At 40.5% G+C, this 20,189-nt stretch overlaps 1 protein-coding gene across 3 annotated transcripts in view; it reads left to right on the forward strand.

Moving 5' to 3' along the window:
• The window catches only part of LOC146549558 (uncharacterized), a 49,833-nt gene extending 30,268 nt beyond the window's left edge, over positions 1–19,565 (forward strand). For all 3 annotated transcript variants that reach the window (XR_014890392.1, XR_014890393.1, XM_085262299.1), the window contains exon 7: positions 19,438–19,565. Coding sequence is in view for 1 of the 3 variants with exons in the window: in XM_085262299.1 (XP_085118425.1) it covers positions 19,438–19,488 (51 nt within the window). In the remaining 2 variants the exon portion in view is untranslated. The remainder of the gene's footprint in view (positions 1–19,437) is intronic.
• Positions 19,566–20,189: the final 624 nt, after the last annotated feature.

A 20,189-nucleotide genomic window follows, 5' to 3' on the forward strand; every position in this document is an offset into this window, starting at 1 on the left:
TTTCTGATTTCCGTTAGCAAGTCTGGTGGCATCTCTTCAGTAAGTCTGTGGTAGGTGTTGAGGAACCAGGAGACACTGATGAAGTGGGCTCCTAGAACAAAAAGGCACAAGTGGGCAAGGAATAACTCCAGCGGAAGGGGTTAAATGAAGAGGATGTGGGACATATTGAAGAGGATGTGGGACCTTTGATGCCCAACTTACAGCGACTTATGGTAAAACAAGTAGTAGCTCAGTGTTCCAACATTTGGAAGAAGCATCTGCTATGACAACTGGAAATTTATTAGGTACAACACAAATGCTACGACAAGGGGGCGATATCATCATGCCTGCCCAAAATTGTGTACAAAGTCCCAAGCACAACTGGTGCAATGAAGACGTTGAGTGTGAGGGGAGCTGACCTGATGTTGTTGTCTGCTGTACTTCTTAAGCATCCTTTCTTTTCCATACCTTTCTGCAGCTCTGTTTCTGTAGAGCTTGCAAGAATGTTATAAACTAGTAGCAACATTCATATCTATCTATCTATCTATCTATCTATCTATCTATCTATCTATCTATCTATCTATCTATCTATCTATCTATCTATCTATCTATCTATCTATCTATCATCTATCTATCTATCTATCTATCTATCTATCTATCTATCTATCTATCTATCTATCTATCTATCTATCTATCTGTCTGTCTGTCTGTCTGTCTGTCTGTCTGTCTGTCTTACAAGCTCTACAGAAACAACATGGTGCAGCAGGTGTAACAGATCAGTCCTTAAGGCTAAGTGTAAGCCTTGATGGTGCAATTCCCTCATAGTGTTGCACTGGTGCTATTCATGGGTGAAATGCAAGGATGTAAAGAAAAGGGTCTAGTACAGACAACATCTTGCAAAATATCAGATTAAACTGGTTGAACAGCAGTCCTCCAACATTGACAAAACAGAGTTATTATTTTCAGTTTTCTGTTTTCGCAGAAGAGCAGACAAAGATATGGTTTAATTGCTGTTCATAAATACTATAGAGGTAACCTGTAATACTACATTATTCCCTCACAGATAGAGATAAGGTTAATAGAGATTGATTGTCTTTACACTTCTGCTATACAACACCTGACTGTGTGTGCAGAAACATATGTAATTGCTATGAAAATACTTAGATTCCCCTATGAGTCAAAGCTGTTCAGCTTTTTTCATGTATATATATTTAAAAATGTCAGCAAAGAAGCTGGAATAGATAGGAAAAGCTGTGTTTACATTTTGGACACTTTGGTTGTTAACTCTAATGCCATGCCATGTTTTCCTTGTTCCAAACACTATACATGTAAAACGCACTAGTTCCTTCATGCCAAAATGCTATTCTTTACATTATTAAATGTAAAAGCCTTTAATGGATTTTCATAACTGAGTATAGATGAATCACTCACAGAGATCAATTAAAAAACAAAAACAAAAGTAGCTCCTTTTACTTGATGATGGAAAAAAAACTAAGACAGGTGGCAAATATCCAGTTGACTGTGTTTTTATAGATTAAATTTGCAGAAGCATTATTTGCAGTAGTAGTATTATTCATGAAAAGGAAACCTTAAAAATCAATTCTGCTCTCTGTCATCAAGTGAAGCTCTTTTTACTTGCACCAAAGGCTGAGAACAAAAAATGTCTTTGAAATGAAATAGTGCAACCTTTTTCAATCCCTTTTAAATTCTGCAATGCTTTTCATCAACGGTCTCTTTGTGCCTCTATTTTCTCCGAATTTCAAATGCCATTTTCTCTCTGCCTCCTTTTGTGCACCTCCAGTGAGCATGCGGGATAAAGGCTGACGGCAGTAGGCCTTTATAAGCGGAACTCCACAGCAAACAGTGAGGGTGACTATCGGTGTCAAACTGTCACAACCTGATCTGTGTAAGACAAGGCAGGGTGAAGGGTGAAGCGCTACAGCATTTTATGGTTCAGCAGTGCCATTTTGGGAACATGAGCCGAAGAATGAGAATAAAAAGAAGGGCTATTTTTATGGAGCCATCAGACTCTTTCTTCTCCCTGTCTTTACACTCTTTTCTCTCTTATCCCACCTTTCCTCCCATCTGCTCACCCCATGTGACCTCTCTTTTTCATGCCCTCCACACCTTTCTCATGCTTTCAACATCCTGTCCTTTACCTTGATAACAGCTTGTGTCTCTGAATATGTGCATTGTGTATTTTCACTCTTAGAAGGTATCATCAAAAAGTGCCTATTATTATTTCAATGTATTTGCCATCAAGTGCTTACACACAATTAATTTAAATAAGTAGTGTCTCTATATTAACACCTCCTGTCATATTTTAGGTGTACTATGAACAAAATTTACACCAAAGCAAAATTTAGTTATCTCGTTATTTATTTATAGAGGATTTTTTTCACCCCTATAACATTTCATGTCGTATTTGAGAAGAAAAAGCTACATGATTTAGTTTTACATTTTAGAAATATTTTAACTGCATTTTCTTTACTTGTAGCTAGCTTATGTTTATATTTTCAGTTTATCAGTTTAGCTATGCATTTAAATAGTTTATTCTTTCCTTTAAACTGTTTGTCTTTTATTTTTTATGTTTTATCTTACTCCTAGCTAACTTGAGCTACTTAGCTATCCCTGTAACTTACCCTTTTTTAAAAACTGTGTTTGTATTTCTTTTAGCCATTTTAAATGTTTTTAATCTCTTATTCTATGACTTTTCTGACACACCCTTACCTGCATGTCCCACACTTTAAAAAGCATTGCTTTAGTCTTTACTAACACGTTCTACATTTTCCCATTTATGTTTTTTTTCTCAGTTTCAATTGCTCGCTTTGTAACTTGTCTTTACACATACAATTCGCAGACTACCATTTCTAAGCCTTGAGTTGGCCCTTTTAGTTATAGGCACTTTATTTGATACCATAATCAGATGGGTGGCTGGAGTGCTAGCCAATGCTACATAGCTTTATTAGCAAGTTGTATCTATAAGCGTTTCTATATGAGACCCATATTGTGCCAGAGTTATCCGCCATATTTGAAATACAACCACATGTTCAACATGTGCAACCACGTCACAGCTTTTGTTAGCTGTCTAACGTCAGGGTCTGGCTGCTGGGCTAGGGTTCAGCATTCACTCAGCATTATCATCACTGGGGCTTCTTGCTAGCTTTGTCTTAGCATTCTATCTGTGTAGATGCTTCCTAAGAGCCAAAGTTCTGTTACAAGTAAAATGTGGCTAGTTTCAATCCAGGAAAAGTTGTAGACTGCTTCAACATTTTTCTTCTCCCAGCAAATGAACTCCCAGCAAACAGCTGATTGTCATGGAAGAAAAAAAAGTTTGTTTGATTGTTTTTAATGGACTTTTTTTTGTTTTTTAGCCACCCGCGTGCAGATAACTGAAGCACTTTTGTACAACATAATTGGTACTGTAATATAATTACTGAATTTTGATGTACACTAATGCATTATTGAAAAATGTAATGTGATCACTTTATAATATGTGACACCCAGTGGTGGTCCTAGCCTGTTTGGCACCCTGGGCGAACACTCCCTCTGCCCCCCCTCCCCACACACACACACATACATAAAACATATTAAGGTTTGTACATTAACATAAAACACACACACACACATATGAAGGCTACCAAACAGCCATCATAATTCGTCATACAATGAGAACAGGACAAATCAACAATTGACACTGACTAATTAATATTAAAATCTGTAACATAATGTATTGTTTGGAGTTTAGTCTGTTACTGTTAGTATTTTTACCATTTCTTCTTGGAGAAACTGTAATCCACATTATTTCCTTAGGGGTTAATAGAGTCTTCTGATTCTGATTGTTTCAGGATACATGATCTGCCATTATCCAATGACACATCTGCTTACCTGTATCATTTGCTCGTTTCTCCTCCTCTTCCTTTCTATTTTTTCTAAACTCGGCATCTGATGGCTTTGAACTTTTCTTGTCCATCTTCCATTGGTTTTAATTTTGCACTCCAGTATGAACACCCATCCCCCAACCCGAGGATCAACACAACATTACCTAATAGACCTACACCTTAATTCACAGATTCACTTTGTCTAAGGTTTATTTCTGGGATTTCGCACAATCCATGATTCAAATCATGAATAGATAATGGGCTTGGATTTACAACATTACGAATGAAATGTGCTCTATTTGGAAGCCACCGGGCCCCTCCCCTTTCGACAGGTTGTGAAACTTTAAATCATCAAACTGTAAATTATAAATTTTAAATCGTTATTGATCCCTTTACCCCTAGTCCTAAAGTGTATATTTATTTTCTTACTCTTCTTAGATTCATTGTTTGTTTACTTGCACTGCTCTAACTGGAGCTTCGTCGTCTCGTCTCTCTATATACTGGACTGTATGTAGTAGAGATGACAATAAAGTTTACTTTGACTTCAGCAGCGAGCAGCCGCACCGAGGGCTCTCGCACTCACTTTTCATGTATAGAATTTCGAAAAAACATCGGTGCAAATTATAAGTCTGTATCATAATGTCTGGTGTTTTCGTGTTTGTTGGTTTGTTTTTATTTTGTTTTATTTTGCGATTTGGTTATTAGACGCTGCTCCAGCCAGCCAGAGAATCCCCCGCCGCCCCGCCCTCTCCTCCCTGTGCCGCAAGCAGCAGGCGCACCTCGCAAACGGAGGGCGCCCTTACTCCCAGCAAATGGGCGATAGAAAACCGATCGGTGCCTATGCCATTCCCAATATGCGCCGGCTGATGTCGGGGCAGCATGAGTACGATCAATTTATTTATTTTTTGCCGATGCCCATGATGCCGCCCCCCACCATGATGCCGCCCCGGGCAACCGCCTGTGTCGCCCGTATCAAAAACCACTACTGGTTACACCCAACACTGCTAGGAAATGTATATAATGCTAGAATATCACACAGTAAAAAAAACCAACAACACCCCTCCCCCCCAAAAAAAGAACAAAAAACAAAAACAAAACAAAAACCCCGTATTGTAGGGGCTGTGGCAATTCAGGGTCATGCCATTCGGGCTTTGCAATGCGCCAGTGACGTTCAAGAGGCTGATGGAGAGGGTGCTCGTGAACATCCCTCGTGGCCGCTGTGTTGTGTACCTGGATGACCTGTTGGTGCACGGTGGCGACTTCGACAGTGCACTGTCCCACCTGAGCGAGGTCTTCAGTGCCATCGACAAGCTGGGCTGCGGCTCAACCCTGCGAAGTGCCGGCTGTTGGCGAGAGAGACCACGTTCTTGGGCCATGTGATCAGTGCTCAAGGTATTGCCACCGACAGCGCAAAGGTGGCTGCGGTCCGGGACTGCCCGACTCCCTCGAACGTCAAAGAACTGCGGAGCTTCCTGGGCCAAGCCTCCTACTACCGCCAGTTCATCAAGGGGTTCGCAACGATAGCCAGCCCTCTCCACCGCCTGACTGATAAGGGTCAGCCGTTTGGCTGGGGTGATGCCTGTGCTGCGGCTTTTGCACAGCTGAAGGAGGCCCTCACCAGAGCTCCAGTCCTGGCCTACCCCTGACGCAATGTAGGAGTCGGGGCAGTCCATTCACAGCAGGATGAGGCCGGAGAACGAATGGTAGCATACTTCAGCCGTGCTCTGGGGTGAGCAGAGAGGAACTACTGCGTGACTCGGCAGGAGCTGCTCGCTGTAGTGCTGGCGGTGTGGCACTTCCGGCCATACTTGCATGGCTGCCGGTTCCTCCTGCGCACTGACTAACTTGGCTTCTGAATTTCAAACACCCAGAAGATCAGGTGGCCCGCTGGCTGGAGGTCCTTGTTAAGGTTCAAAATTGAGGAAGGAGAGTACAAACCACCCATGGTCCAGAAGGTCTTGGTCAAACAATGATTTTAATGACTACACACGTGTGGGAAGAACACTCTGTACGCCGACAGCAAGTGATCTCCAACTTAATCAAAGCATGAACAGATATTTTATAGCATCAGGGTTTGATTTACTGACGCCCCTTCATGCGTCACAGATACATTTTATACATAAATCAGATCAACACCACAATGGCTTTTAACCCAGAAGATCATCTTCTATTTTCATGGCTGGTACTTTCCGTTCTTGTCTTAAAGTAAATTGTTCCTCTTTCTTGCCGAGACAACAAGGACGGTTCCTCTTTTACCGAGACACTTTTGCAGTTACAACCAGACATGACTAATCTCTCCTCTAAATAAATTTAACTTATGTGTGTGTGTCACGACCTCACATGCTCTTTCTCAATTCACCTGTTGCACTTCTGACCTTTCACCAGACCAGAGGCTCACTGAGACTATATGTATGTCTTCTACTAAATAAATGTTTTAACCAAGAACCTCTACTAAAACCTTAATATAAAATGACCTGATATAAGTGTTTTGTAAGCATGTATTGCAATTCCTTCTATGTTCTAGTTTTCCCTCAGCATGGATCATCTAGACACTCTCACTAGATGAAGCTTAAGACCTTTAAAGAACCTGAACATCAACTCAAATAAGCACAGATATGCAATATGTATAAAATAGTCATAACTGCACCTGAAATACAAGGTCAACATAATAACTGTATGCATAACATCTTAAGGCCTTCTTAAAGCTATCTGTTACATTGTTAAAGCCTCGTCTTAGCCTGCTGCTCAAAATAACTTTCACTTCTGCAAAACTCTCCAAGCCTGTTTCCTGTCCTGTTACTTTTAGCCTTTCTGAAAGACACACACTGTTCAACCCCTGAATGCAATATAAACTCCAGATTATATTATTAATGCAATGGTAATGATGACAATTATTTAACAATAGCAGTAAAATAATTTCCCTGCTCCACACTCCCTCTCTCGACCTCTGGAACACCAGAGGTCGCAATACATTGTGTCCTCGCTCAGACCCTCTCTAGCCGTCCTCTGGCTCAACCAGCTCCCATTCGAGAACACTCCATGTGTAAGCTAAGGTTTTCTCGGTCCCTCTCTGGTGGTTCAGCAGGCCTCGAGATCTCCAGGATCCTCGCCCCTCCTGTGGTCGCTGAGATCTTCTGCAAAGGAAACAAAACACCTTTTCCTGCATCTCCCTAACTTATCCTTTTTGGGATCCAAATTATGTTCTTAACTTATTGACTTATATTTATATATATATTCTTCAACGTTACTCATCCCTTTAAAACTCTTTAAGCCCTGCTTTCACGTCCGGTTGCTCGCTCTATTTTCCTATCTGATCATCGACCTCCTGTACACAAACTGTCCACCTTTTTAATAAAAAATCATTAGAACCAGCCTATTCTACTAAAAGCTCCAAAAGAAAAACAACCACTTTAATCAATTAAGTTTAAGCATATAAGCAATTACTCCTGTATACATTTCATCATAGCTAAATGCTGCCTTGAAACAACTCCTGTGTGTTAACACTAACTTCATTTTAAAACCTCACATTTCCTATGTTATCACCTATTTTTGGTATAGCCTTTTTATGTCATTTGCTCCTTTTGATTTAACAATACCTTCTAATTCTAATTTATCAGACTTAACCAAAATATATGCTTTCCTTCCTCTTTGGTCCTTCTTTAAGTTCAGTCAAAAAGCTAAATGAATTTGAGGCCTTTTGCCTGGAATCAATACTGTCATGTGTGTTTCTTAACTCTGTGTCTGTAAACGCGTGCAATCCTTCAATAACTTCAATAACTCATATCAAAAAATGCAATATGTATAAAAATCATTTCTATTTATAAGCTCTCCCCTTTATCCTAAAAATACCTCCTATGTAATATCTGTATGTGTAAGCCTACATTATAACCACTACTTCTAGAAATCAAAAAGAAATCAAACCTGTTCTACTCCTTCAACCCTCACTAATTTTCCCTCTAAGATTTATTCACAGCTTTGAAAAACCGGCATTGTATCTTCTAAACAGGATTCAGTTCTGTCATGGTCCTGGGCCATGTTGGTCCAGTATTCTTGGTTCCTTGTATTTTCGCTCCTTATTTAGGCCATGTTTTCTGAGGTGTCCTGTTGTGGTGTTCCCTAAGTGTTTTTCCCTTTGTGACTCTTACCCCCTTGTGCCCCTCTGTGTATTTATGAGCTCTCGTCCCTCTTTGTGTTTATTCCATGTTTCCCCCAGCCTGTTATGTCTGTGTTCTCCCCGTGCTCTCTCTCCTCCTGTCTGAACCTCTGTGTACTTCCTGTTTTACTTTGACAGTCTCTCGTCAGTATGCGTAATGTTGTGTTCACTCCTGCCCTGTCTCGTTATGTTTATCAGTGTCACCTGTGTTCCCCACCTGTGTGTAATCTCCCTGTGTTCTCTGTGTGTATTTAAGTTGTGTCTTCTGTTATTCTAGTTGCTGGTTTGTCTGTGTTGTTTCCCCTCGGTCTCCCTGCGTCTCTTGTGTATTTCCCCGGACCTCCCTGCATCCTCGTTTCTGGTTTGTGTTATTAGCTTACCCAGTTTAGGTTTCCGGTTTCTTGTTTTTCCACCAGTGCTGTTTTGTGCCCACCGTTGTAAATAAATATTCACCTGCACCAGAGCTGCCGCCTTTTGGGTCCTTTTCTACAACTCCACACGGCTTGCCCCGCAAACCGTGACAAGTTCACTTTAATCCTTTAACCTTAACTTAAAAATAACAGTTTCAGTTTTACCATATCCAAATGATCAAAAACCCAAAAGGTCCTAAAATGATCCTAAATTATTAAACAATTAAATTATTAAACCCTAAACCCCCCTTTATCTTGATACATTTCATGTGTCAAGATACTATACAAAACTTAAAAATGCTCAGTTTCCCCACTCATGATCCAATCTATGTCATAAAAATAAACTTAAAACAGAACAGTTATCAGTCATGTGTTTCTTCAATTAATGGTAACTGAGTTACATCAAAAAATATTTCCCCTTTAGCATTTGGCATTCTCCCAACAATATACTATAATCCCATAATCTAACCCCACTTAATAAAACAAAACAGAAATTTTCTCTGGTAAAAACAAATTGTTTGTCCACATTTATTCATCCTCACATTCACTCACACATTCACTCCATATTTTTGCTAATAGTGGAGCTTCCCGCGTCAGATTCTCCACCCTCAGCAAAATGAGCTCAGTCATTTTTTATTTTCCATAGGAAAATATTTCTTTATGCTTTTGGACTGGATTGACTCGCATAAAATCCTTTTTACAGGTAGCTTTCTCCTCAGCCAATTGTAATCTGGAAAGCCCCCTTATATTTGCTCTTCCCGAGAATTTTCAGCGCCGTTATTCACTGTTGCAGGCCTGCTTAAAACAGAAATGAAAAAATAGAGCTGATTGTTAGCTCACAAAACACAAAACAAAATCACCTGACAGGTTTTCTTTAAGTGCACTCTTACAAAATAATGGGCCCAATTTTAGACATGTCGATGTTTCCTAAAACTCCCTCTATTAAAAACAAAAACAACAACAACCCGAACCTAACTGACAGAATCAACCCATCACCACAACAACCTCAACAACCTTAAACACACAAAAGTTTTGCCACCACATAATTTCACCTCCTCAATACGCCGAAAGTCTCATTAAAACCACACAATTTGCACACAAAAATCACCCCCTTATGCTCTGTAACATACTTACATTCAGCATAAGACCCCCTTACAACAACATATCACTAAACTATAAATTATTTCCTACCATTGCATTAATAATATAAACTCCAGATTATATTATTAATGCAATGGTAATGATGACAATTATTTAACAATAGCAGTAAAATAATTTCCCTGCTCCACATCCTTCAGGGCTAAGACTTTGAGACCCAGCATCGGGCAGGTCGACAGCATGGCAACGCTCATGTCCTCTCCAGACGGCCCTGCAGGCTGTCAAGTGCCACTACTGTCAGCGGCAGGAGGAGCGGACCCAGGAGGCACTGGGCGTGACTACTGCTCAGGCCACAGCCAGCGGAGGGGGATTGGTCCCATAGACCACGCAACAGCTGAACCGGGAGCAGGAGGCTTACGCGACGTTGGTTCAGGTGGGGGCCTGGCTGGAGGCGGCGCAACGCCCAGCCTGGACAGGGGTGTCGGGACAGGGGCTTGAAGTGAAGGCCTACTACTCCTAGTACAACAATCTGGAGACCCATGATGGCCTCCTATACCGGAGATAGCGGGGCCCCAGTCAGGGCAGAAATATTGTGCAGCTGTTGGGGGCCGGCCACTATGGGAATGCCAAAACTCTTCATCGTCTCAGGGGACGGTTCTACTGGCCTAGTTGTCGATGGGATGTGGAACTTCATGTGCACTGCTGTGACACCTGCATGGCACAGAAGAGCCCAACTCAAGGGCCATGGACTATTTCACAAAGTGGCCAGAGGCCTATGCGGTGCCGGACCAGAGTGCAACCATGACGGCAGAGAAACTGGTTGAGGAGATGTTCACCCATTTTGGGGTCCTGGCTGAACTCCACAGTGACCAGGGGCGTAACTTAGAATCGAAGGTCTTCGGGGAGATCTGTCGGCGGCTGGGGGTGGAGAGGATGAGAACCACACCGCTCTACCCGCAAAGCGATGGCTTGGTTGTGCACTTCAACCGCACGCTGGCCACTCAGCTCGCCATTCTCACCAGCCGCCACCAGCGGGACGCCCTTGGATTTGGTGTTCGCGTTCCCCCCCCCCCCCGAGCCAGAGATTGATGGTGGGCCAGAGATGGACTACTACAGGAGGCTGAGGGAGCGGTTGCAGGTGGTTCATGACTACACCCGCCAGGCCCAGGCCGGTCCCGAGGGGGGAACTTTCGTGCCTGGTTAAAAGGTCTGGGTGTACTGCCTGGTTCGCAATAGAGGAGTGTCCCCCAAGCTCTGCAGTCACTGGCAAGGGCCGGCGTAGGTCGTGGAGCAGCTAACAGAAGTGGTGTACCGGATCCGCATGCTGGGCCCGGGGCGCATGGTGGTGTAGCACCAGGACAGACTGTCACCGTACCGACTGCTTGCTCCAGCAGCCGCCGAGGCAGGGGATGCTGGAGGCATCCCATGTACTGATCCGAGTGACTCTTCCCCCACCGGTCGAGATCGGCTGGTGCGCCGAAAGAAGACACCTGGACATTTGCAGGACTTGTTGGGTAATGGGGTTGTCGGGGATGACTGACCTCTTAGGTGGGGGCTATGTAGCGGGTCACGGTTGTTTGGGTTTTGCTTGACAGCTGTGTTCTGTTGTTTCAGGCGGTAGCGTTATGTTGCCATGGTTACCATGTGACGCGCTCTCTCTGCGACTGTGTGTTTCTGTTTGGAGAGAGCGCCTTTGTTTTTGTTGTCGTGGTGTTCTGTTGAATGCTAATAAACGGCTGTACTCCCTGGCTAACTCACGGGAAGCTAGACCAACCGATACCTCTGTCTCTTCCTTGTCTGAGCTCGCCACAGTATGTATACTCTGTTAGTACAATTAAATGCACAGCAAGAATGTTAAAAGCTGTACCAACACCATAAACATACTCAAGCAGGCGAGCTCAGTGCCCACAACTAGCTTGCAGTTGTACCTGTATGCATCTGCACTCAGATCACACTTTTTCTTTTTTCATCTTGTTCAGCTGCAACAATGCATAAGGATGCTGTCAGTCACATGCTATGGAAATTATGTGCATGGAATGTTGGATTTATGTGATAGTGCACCTGATGTGATAGGCTGATTGAGAGGAACAGACACAGTCCTGTGTTAAAACATCAACCTTAATCTGTGTGTCAGCGACTGCATTATTCACAAGGTAGAACTTGCTGTTCATAATGCTGTGGAACACGTTAGAGACCCGGGTCAATTTCACATATTTATTAACGCTCTCCAGCTCATCTCAGTAACTGAACAAGGTGCCTCCTACTAATATTTTGTGATTTGGGTAAAAGGGGGTGATACTGTAGATAACTGCACACTACATATCTGCAAAAAAGCAGGAAAGGTTTATTTATTTTCCTTCTTGGTCTGGGATGCATTTTACAAGGAAATCATATCTTAATATTTACTTTGTTTTCAGGCTCTAAGTTCAGTATGTATGTGTCTGTCATATACATATAACACGTTTCCATTTCTGGTTTCCAAAAACCCCAGTTTCAAAATATATAAGCTGAAAAGCTGAAAGGTGCATTGTGTTGTGTTAACTAATTACTGTAGAAAGTACAGTGACTTTGTGATCATTAAAATGTATAAATGTCATAATTGTCACCAATTTGATGATGAATTGATGATGACTCATAAATTATGACACCCTCCCCTTTATAAGTTACTTTTAAATTGGTATTGGCAATACTGGTCATGTGTTTACTTGGTATCAGTTTGGCACCAAAATTGCAGTATTGCACACCACTACTTTGCAGATCTTCCATGGCAACTGAATAAGCATTTACTCTGGTGTACAAGAACTAACAGAAAGCTGACTGGAGGTTTTTTTTTCTTTTTTCCCCTCTTGTGTTTGTTTGATTTTGATTTTGGCAAGACGGCTTGTGAAAAGAAGTTTGTGATATTCTTTTGTGTCTGGGAGGAAGTAAGAACAAGAAAGAGAGGGACTCTTTTTTTTTTCTGACCATCAAAGTGATTCCATAAAAAGCATATCATTGCTGGGCCAATATTTCCCTGTCATCCAAACAGCCTCGAAATGCTATCCTCGCCTTGATTTTTTTTTTTATTTGAACTTCATTGTTTGGACATTAGCAAAGGCACAGTTACGCACACAGCAACGCAGAGTGATGACAGCACACACAGAATCCTGTAGACTCATTCACTAAGTGACGTGAGCACAAATATGCATATTTATGATACCCACACACCAGTCAAAAGCAGAGCCGATGCTTCTGAACTAATTACTCCCGCAGACACTTTGCACAAGTGCATGCAGCACTTATACAGTACAATGCAAGCTGTTGTGCACTGCAGTGAGGACAATCAATCAATTATCCAGCATCTTGTGACTGCGCCCCGATTTCTTCCCCTTGCCCTCTAGTGTCTTAAATATTTAGACTGTTTGATATCAAATGCATACATGAATGTCAATGAGGCAAATCTCAGTCCCTTAATAGCACTCACACACACAGACACAGACACACACACACACACACACACACACACACACACACACACACACACACACACATATATATATATATATATATATATATATATATATATATATATATGGTATGAAAAGCAAGCAGATGCAGTCACACGAAAATCATCCCAAAAACCAAATACAACAACAAACCTTTTTTTTTTATTTCCCCACACTCAGGCCCCATTTATGAATGCCGTGTTTCAGGATAGCTAGAAGATTGCTTGTGGACACCATGCAGGCAGAGAGTGATCTGCTGATTGTTACTTCAGGAAAATTGTATCTCTAGTCTTTGACACACAGAGAGGGAAAAGCCTATTTGAGGCATCCATTTTTTTCTTGTCTTTTTCCCCCCCTTATTCTCCTTGAGAGTGAAACCAGTAATAAGGCAGCCTGAACACAGCTCTGTGGCGCGCCTGTCAATCAAGGATCTCAACTGAGACAAAGCCACAAAGTCTGTTTCTTTACACACAGGAATGTAACATCTTCCGCCATTCTTTGTGTAACAGCCGTGTTTTTGGGCTTTAAAACAAATAGTGCCTTCCATTTTTATCTTCTTACTTTTGTGAAGTTTATTCTTTGTGGTGTTTTTATTGTGCCAAGACAAGCTGGCCATTTTTACAATAGTGAAATAGTAGAAAGTTTGCATATTATGATCTCATTCCTTCAAAGATCAGGCTACCAGGAGCCTTGGGTTTGCAAACCCAGGAATGAGGAGAACTTTTCATTATCCATTGCAAAAAAGAAACTAACCATGCCCACAACAGGCTACAAACATATAACTGCGTCATTGTCTAATCACCAAAATGTACCACCTCTCAGAAGCCACAGGCGCAAATTCCTCACTCTTGTTGTACATGCGTCTCAGTAATGCATATGATATCTACCTGCTTCTCTGCCATTACAGAAAGTTGTTGGGAAATGGACAAGAAATTAAAACTTTGAAGAGAGGGAAGAAGGAATAAAAAACTTTCCTGGGATGAAGAAAATTATTTTTATACAGGGCACAAATAAACCCGAGGACCAGTAATCCAAGTTTTATATTGTTCTCAGGTCCACTTGAGATCTTTTGCTATCTGATCTTGTTCTTTTCCACCTTGAACTTAGCTTCAACTGTGGGTCAGTTACAATGGTAATTGCTGACCATGAAGGTTCTGTCATTCACTTTTAAATATCCTCATTCATACACTCAATATCAAAGCACAAATGAGAATTTAAAGCAGTTGCAAAAAACCTCTGAAATAAACACTGAAATTTTTTTTTCTTTTCTTCTTCTTTTTTATTTATTTATTTATTTATTTATTTATTTATTTTTAGCACAGAGAGCGTTTCAGCAAGATTTTTAAATGTCAAAAATGAATGTCACCAAACTCATTACTACTGGCTTGGACTGTGACTTTGTAGCTTAATCCATTTTAAAATTTGTCCCATCTATTTTATTCACATCGTTGTCTTCAGCAGCTGTCACATTTCTTTTAACCCCACTGGGTTACAGTTGAATAGATATGACAAAACCACTGGTTTAAATTACTGAATAATGGAAAGCTTTCAGCACAGTTACGTTAAGTATTCAGCAATATAGACACTTACCAGCCACTCATTAGGACACCTGTTCAGCTGCTAGTTACCGAAAATATCTAATCAGCCAATCATATGGAAGCAACACAGTGTAGTTGGGCATGCAGACATGGAGAAGTTCAAACTGAGCATCAGGATTGGGAAGAAAGGCGATTTAAGTAACTGCACATCCAATCACGAAGCTGATAAGACCACAGCAGGTGCCATGTCTGTCAGCAAAGGACAGACTCATCAAAGTTGGACTATAGAAATAGAATAGATATCTAGATAGATAGAAACAGTAAAAAAAATAGAAAAAAGAAATCATGGGCTGATGAGTGTTGATATCTTTCGTGACATTCCAATGGTAGGATCAGAATTTGGCATAAACAACATGAAGGCATTGCTCCATCCTGCCTTGTACCAGCAGTCAAGGGTTCTAGTGGCTCTATAGTGTAGGGCACACTTTGGGTGAGTATTATTGCTGAACATGTCTTGGAGCATGATAACTCACCACAAAGCTCCCTGAGTTCTTGAACATGACAATGACTGTATTCATTATTCATTGACTGTATTCAACTTTAGTTAAATGACACAATGCCAGAGTCACCACATCTCAATCTAATAGATCACCTTTGAGATGTAGTCATGGATGTGCAGCCCCCATCTATTATACTATTATAATGTCACATCACTATGGACTAAAATCTCTGAGGAATGTTTCCAACACTTGTTGAATCTATAGCATGAAGAATTCTGAAGGCAAAATGAAGGGCCAAACCAGTAATAGCAAGGAACACTTAGTGAAGCAGCATACTGAATACATATTGAACAAGTATCACTGAGGGCCAATATAGAAAGTAATTTACAAATTATAGGGGGCAATAATTATCTATGTATAAAAAGAACTGAATAAAATGACCAAAAAGTATTGGTATCAATTTTTGATGTTGTCAAATTATCATTTTACACACCACTAATAGAACTGGCCAAGAATTTCACAGTTGATGCAATGTTGATTGAGTAGATAACACAGACCAAAATTTCATTGTGTTAACTAAATGGTTCTTTTTTTTTCTCTGTCTTAAAAAAAATCTCACAGTCTACATTGACAAATGGTCATATTTCCAGTACCCCTGCATTCAAATGTAAAAACTTTGCTTACCCTGTGTTATGTTAAATCATAGCTGGAGCTCCACTGATGGCTTTTGTTCATTACCAAAGCACATGCTTAACTAAAAGTCAAAATGCTCAGACTGAACAGACCGAGCTACCTCTGATCACCTGTTCTGAGCCTAACAGTGAGTCTCCATTCACAGGGTCAATCAACTCAGAACTGAAGGTTACAAGTCAGAGCTTTTTAAACATGTATTTTTGAAAAAAAGAAAAGAAAAGAAAAAAGCAACAAAACAGCTACCACAAAAGGAAATACAATCAGAAACAACAAATGTAAATTCTGGCACACACGAAGTGGCTGAATGCCAGGTAGTATGTGTGTTGTGTTTAAGATTCTGTTGGAAAAGTCAGTGTGCTTTTTGCCAAAGTGTTTAGGCACACTGTGCTTACTACGTTGCTCTTGTGGCTATTAAATGCATTGTTAGTTAAACATTTTAATCTCTCTAATCATTCAAGGAAGTCACCCATGCCTTTCAACAAGCAGTATGAAAGGTACTTCCTTTTACCCGCTCATATAAAACTGATGGGTTTGAAAATGGCTTTTGTATAAGCCATTTTCAAACCCACTCTATTTCAAGTGTGTTTTGAAAGAACCTCTAACCGTGTGCATTCAGAGGGTTTCACAACGTCTAATCAAACCTTGCAGAAAACAGCAACTGTAAAAGTCTAAGATTTTATCAAGTTAAATGGAAAAATAGCACTTTCCAGGCTTCTCAAGGTTTAGGGGGTTTCACGCGTGTTGAGGGACTTCAGCCAGTGAGCTCTTTTGCCTGTGGTAGTCGACCTGTAAAACACTGGATTGTGCACTTTAGGAAACTGGTGCCTTTAAAGAGATGTGCCCAGGATATACACGCTACATCAAATTACACTCCTCCCTGTGCAATGCCTTGATAAAATTGTTTGTTTGAGCCTAGAGCATTTCATTGTTTGTGTTACTCAGAGTTAAGCCCCGAGCCTGGTATACACATCCGTAGCAAACACTGGATCCTTTGCCCATCAAAGTCAGCCTCCTGCTGTGATGCAATTACTCTTTAAAAACTTCCTGTCCAAAAGATTTGTGTGCAAATATCAACACCTTGGAAGCAGCATGGCTTTAAGACTGAATACCATGTGTGGCATCCTTAACTTGTATTTGTGTCAGGATGTCTACAAAATCATGTAGATGTTGTCAACATCTATTTGCAGTAATCCACCGGAGTTAAATTCTGCTTTGTGGTTTCAAAACTGGGGGAAATTCAGAGTGAAAGTAAAAAGAATCTAATATTTTTTACTTCCTGCACTAACATATTATCTGCAATGATCAAATTAAGCAGCACTAGTAAGTGTGAAAAAGTGCTCAAACCTCTGAACTCTCACAATCATCACTATGCGTATACCAAAGTATACCAAACCAATTATTGCTACTTTCATTATTAGCAACCCTTTCTCTCTGTACCTCAGAGGAATTATTTAAATGCATCGGTGTTTTTATTCAACGAAAATTTCTGCTACTGTTGTGTAAAAACATTTTGACTTTAATTGCTAACTGTAGTTCTTGTGTGTCTCATAATACAGTGGGCAGTAAAGCTTTTCCTTCCAGTTGTTTGTCTTTTATTGTGTAGTGGCTCCCTGCCACTGAAGCTTCAGAGCAGGGGCACTAGCTCTGTGGTGAGTATTAAAAAAACCCTGTTCTTTTGTGTGTTTTATCCAACTGCAACAGGATTAGTAAAGGTGAAGCACAGCTTTAAAGAAGTTGGATGCCAGTAATAAGGTATTACTACCTTATTACTGGCAGTGTAATAAGGTTGCACTGCATTAATTTTTATATGTTGGGTGTGTTTTGTACAAGTTGTAGTTATTTCTTATTATTTATCATTTTTTTTATTTTTTTTATTTAATCAGCGCTTGCAGAGGACAACAGTTGAACGGTTCATAATGATGATTTTCTGTGCAGAAGGGGATACTGACTGTGCTGAGTTTTCTCTGTAAGATGTGCTGCATGATAAAAATACAAATTCTTTTTAAAAAAAGTTCTCTCCTTGTTCTTCCACACTTCTACCAGATGAGCACGGGCATATGCTAAATGTAAGTCAGGACCCACTTTTGGTTTCTCGCAGGATTCAAACTGCACTTTTGCACTTTCAGTACCTTTGTGGCACCTTGTCTTACTTCTGTATTGACTTTTTTCACTCTCTATGTTACTCACCTTATCTGGTCTGAAAAGCCCTGTGATTGGCTAAAGTGTCTGGCCTCTCTCTGCAAGCAGAGCTCAGAGGAGGCACGTAAGTCTAGTTTCCTGTAAGACCAGCGGAATAACTATCTGCTACAGTGCTTTTAGAACTAGTGTTGGATTTCACCATCATCTTAGTCCCATGATGCTTCTGGTAAATGTGTCCTCTAGAATGTATACAGTGTTTTTGCCTAGGGCTGCACTCTTCTGTGCTGAGAAAACAAGCACTGCACTACTTTAATCTGCCTTATAAACATTTCTTATTCTGAAAAGCTCCCTGAATTTGAGTGCTGTACTTTAATAGCATACTGCCATTGCTACAATGATATTTATTTAATTTCTTTTTTCCTTGATATTCCATGATTAACTGTGAGGGGTATTATTGCAAATTGGAAGCATTTACAAACCACAGCAACTCAGCTGTTAAGTGGCAGAACACACAAAGTTACAGAGCACTGTCACTGAGTGTTGAGGTGCATAATGTGTAAAAGTTGACAATGCTCTGCTGACTCAGCCCAGGGATCTTCATGGCATGGGTTGCCATGGCTGACAAAGTCCTGTAGGTCCCAAAAGGTTGATTCTGTTCATCTGGACATAGCATTTTCAGTGGGAGAAACATTTCAAAACTCATTCAAGTGACTTCTTCAGTCTTGGCTGAGTGCAGGTTTCCCCAGCCTTATAAACAGTACATTTGTACAATGACTGAAACTAGCCCACTGAAGGAACAATGGGCTGTGACATCAGTTCCTTGATCATTAATATGCAAATTGTCATGACCATTGATCAACAACCACTGATCAAAGCCCATTGATTATTGATCAAAGACCTTTGATCAATGGCCATAAGTACAAGTACTCAAAAGACTGGTCCAGTACTTTGTACTTCAAGCTTGGGTCCTTTATCAGAGGCCTGGGAGCTCAAGGGTCCTGTTCCTGCATATTATGTCAGCCAGTTTCTTGTGTTGTTTCCATCTATGGCCTGCCTGCTAGGATCTTGCATCCAGTTTCTATTTGCTGGATTGTCTCAGGGGCATCTGTGTACGTACATGAATATCTATATGTATCTATATGTATCTATATGTATCTATATGTATGTATGTATGTATGTATGTATGTATCTATCTATCTATCTATCTATCTATCTATCTATCTATCTATCTATCTGTACATATATATATATATATATATTCCAAGATATCTAGCTGATATTATGGAATAGCATATAAACCTTACACAGACTTTGTGTGTGATTTCCGCCCATTTTCAATCTTCTACGTGTTATTTTAGAGCATTAAATGCCATGAGGTAGTTAGAGTCGGGGATATAATACCCTCCACTATGTGACCTGAAAATGACACATAAGGAAAAAAAATGCATTGAATAATGTGCAAAATGGTTTGTGGATGTTTGTCTGTTATTTGTATTCCATAACAGCATGATACCAGGATGGGAAATCCATGCATGTTTATATCTCTCTTTCTATTTTTCAGGCCACGGGTGTCCCTCCTGAAAGTGGCCGTGTGAAATGGCAGCCGTGGTGACACAGTTTTCTTTTCTTTTTCTTTTGTTTGTCTTCACCCATGACAGTTCTGGTCTGTATAAAAATGCACTAACCTCAGTTGTTTTTCCTTTATTATAATCCCAATGAATATTTGCATCAAAGTAGCACTTGGGCATGGGTAATATACTCTTCTATTCTAAAACACAGTACTGTAGTGAAATTTATTAAATGAGGCAGAGGCAAAGGACACACAACAGTCATTGCTTTAGTTCATTAGTGAGCATCTGGATGCTGTGCACGCACAAGTTAGGCTCTAAATACAAAATGCAAACTGTATGCACTTTCCAAATGAATTGAGTGATGCGTAGTAATAACAATATCTCATTGCACTGGGGTGATAGTGAAATGACGATTATTCAACAGTGCAGTGTCATTTTCGCCAGCGGACCTTCTCATACATAATGCATCCAAATCTTTGCATTTTTCCTTCTTTCTGAGCTACAATGCATATTTCATCAAGTCAGTGAAATATTAAGCACTCTTATGATTTGATATTCTCTTCCAAGAGGGATTTCAGTTTATATATTATCTTCACATCTCTTGCGTCTCCTCCGGGACTAAACTTCAGGGGATGTCTTTATTTGCCATGTTTGTTTACTTGGGAAGATGTTTGATTGGCTAATGCTGAAGTAATGATCAATGAGACAGCCAATCAATTTCAGAGATTATCAAGGCTCAGAG

Source organism: Mchenga conophoros, linkage group LG22, assembly GCF_057382185.1.
Source record: "Mchenga conophoros isolate Kocher_MC1m ecotype Shallow Benthic linkage group LG22, M_conophoros_male_GT1.1, whole genome shotgun sequence".
Classification (NCBI taxonomy): Eukaryota; Metazoa; Chordata; class Actinopteri; order Cichliformes; family Cichlidae; genus Mchenga; species Mchenga conophoros.